The 289-nt window shown below is 48.8% G+C and overlaps 1 protein-coding gene across 1 annotated transcript in view; it reads right to left on the bottom strand.

Moving 5' to 3' along the window:
• The window catches only part of LOC119594494, a 12360-nt gene that overhangs the window by 1012 nt on the left and 11059 nt on the right, over positions 1 to 289 (bottom strand). Inside the window, exon 7 of the mRNA XM_037943527.1 lies at positions 3 to 249. Coding sequence (XP_037799455.1) covers positions 3 to 249 — 247 coding nt within the window. The remainder of the gene's footprint in view (positions 1 to 2; positions 250 to 289) is intronic.

Raw genomic sequence — 289 nt, 5'->3', positions numbered from 1 at the left:
ACGGGGTGCCTGTTTAATCTTCTCTAGATTACTTTCTAATAGTCCCATGGATCCATCGGAAAGCACATGCCCAATGAACTCCACTCTGTCGGTAGCCAGAGTGCATTTAGATGGTCTAGCTGTCATCCCGGCCGCACTGATCCTACTAAAGAGTTCCTCCAGAAGCTGAAGATGTTGCTCCCAAGTGGCTGAGTGGACAATGATGTCATCAATGTAACTCTCAACTCCACTCATCCCCTTCAGTAGGATCTTGATGGCACGCACAAGGGTTGCTCCAGCATTCACCATC

This window comes from Penaeus monodon, chromosome 34 (genome assembly GCF_015228065.2).
Source record: "Penaeus monodon isolate SGIC_2016 chromosome 34, NSTDA_Pmon_1, whole genome shotgun sequence".
In the NCBI taxonomy this organism is placed as follows: Eukaryota; Metazoa; Arthropoda; class Malacostraca; order Decapoda; family Penaeidae; genus Penaeus; species Penaeus monodon.
This window is presented reverse-complemented; position numbering and strand designations above follow the sequence as displayed.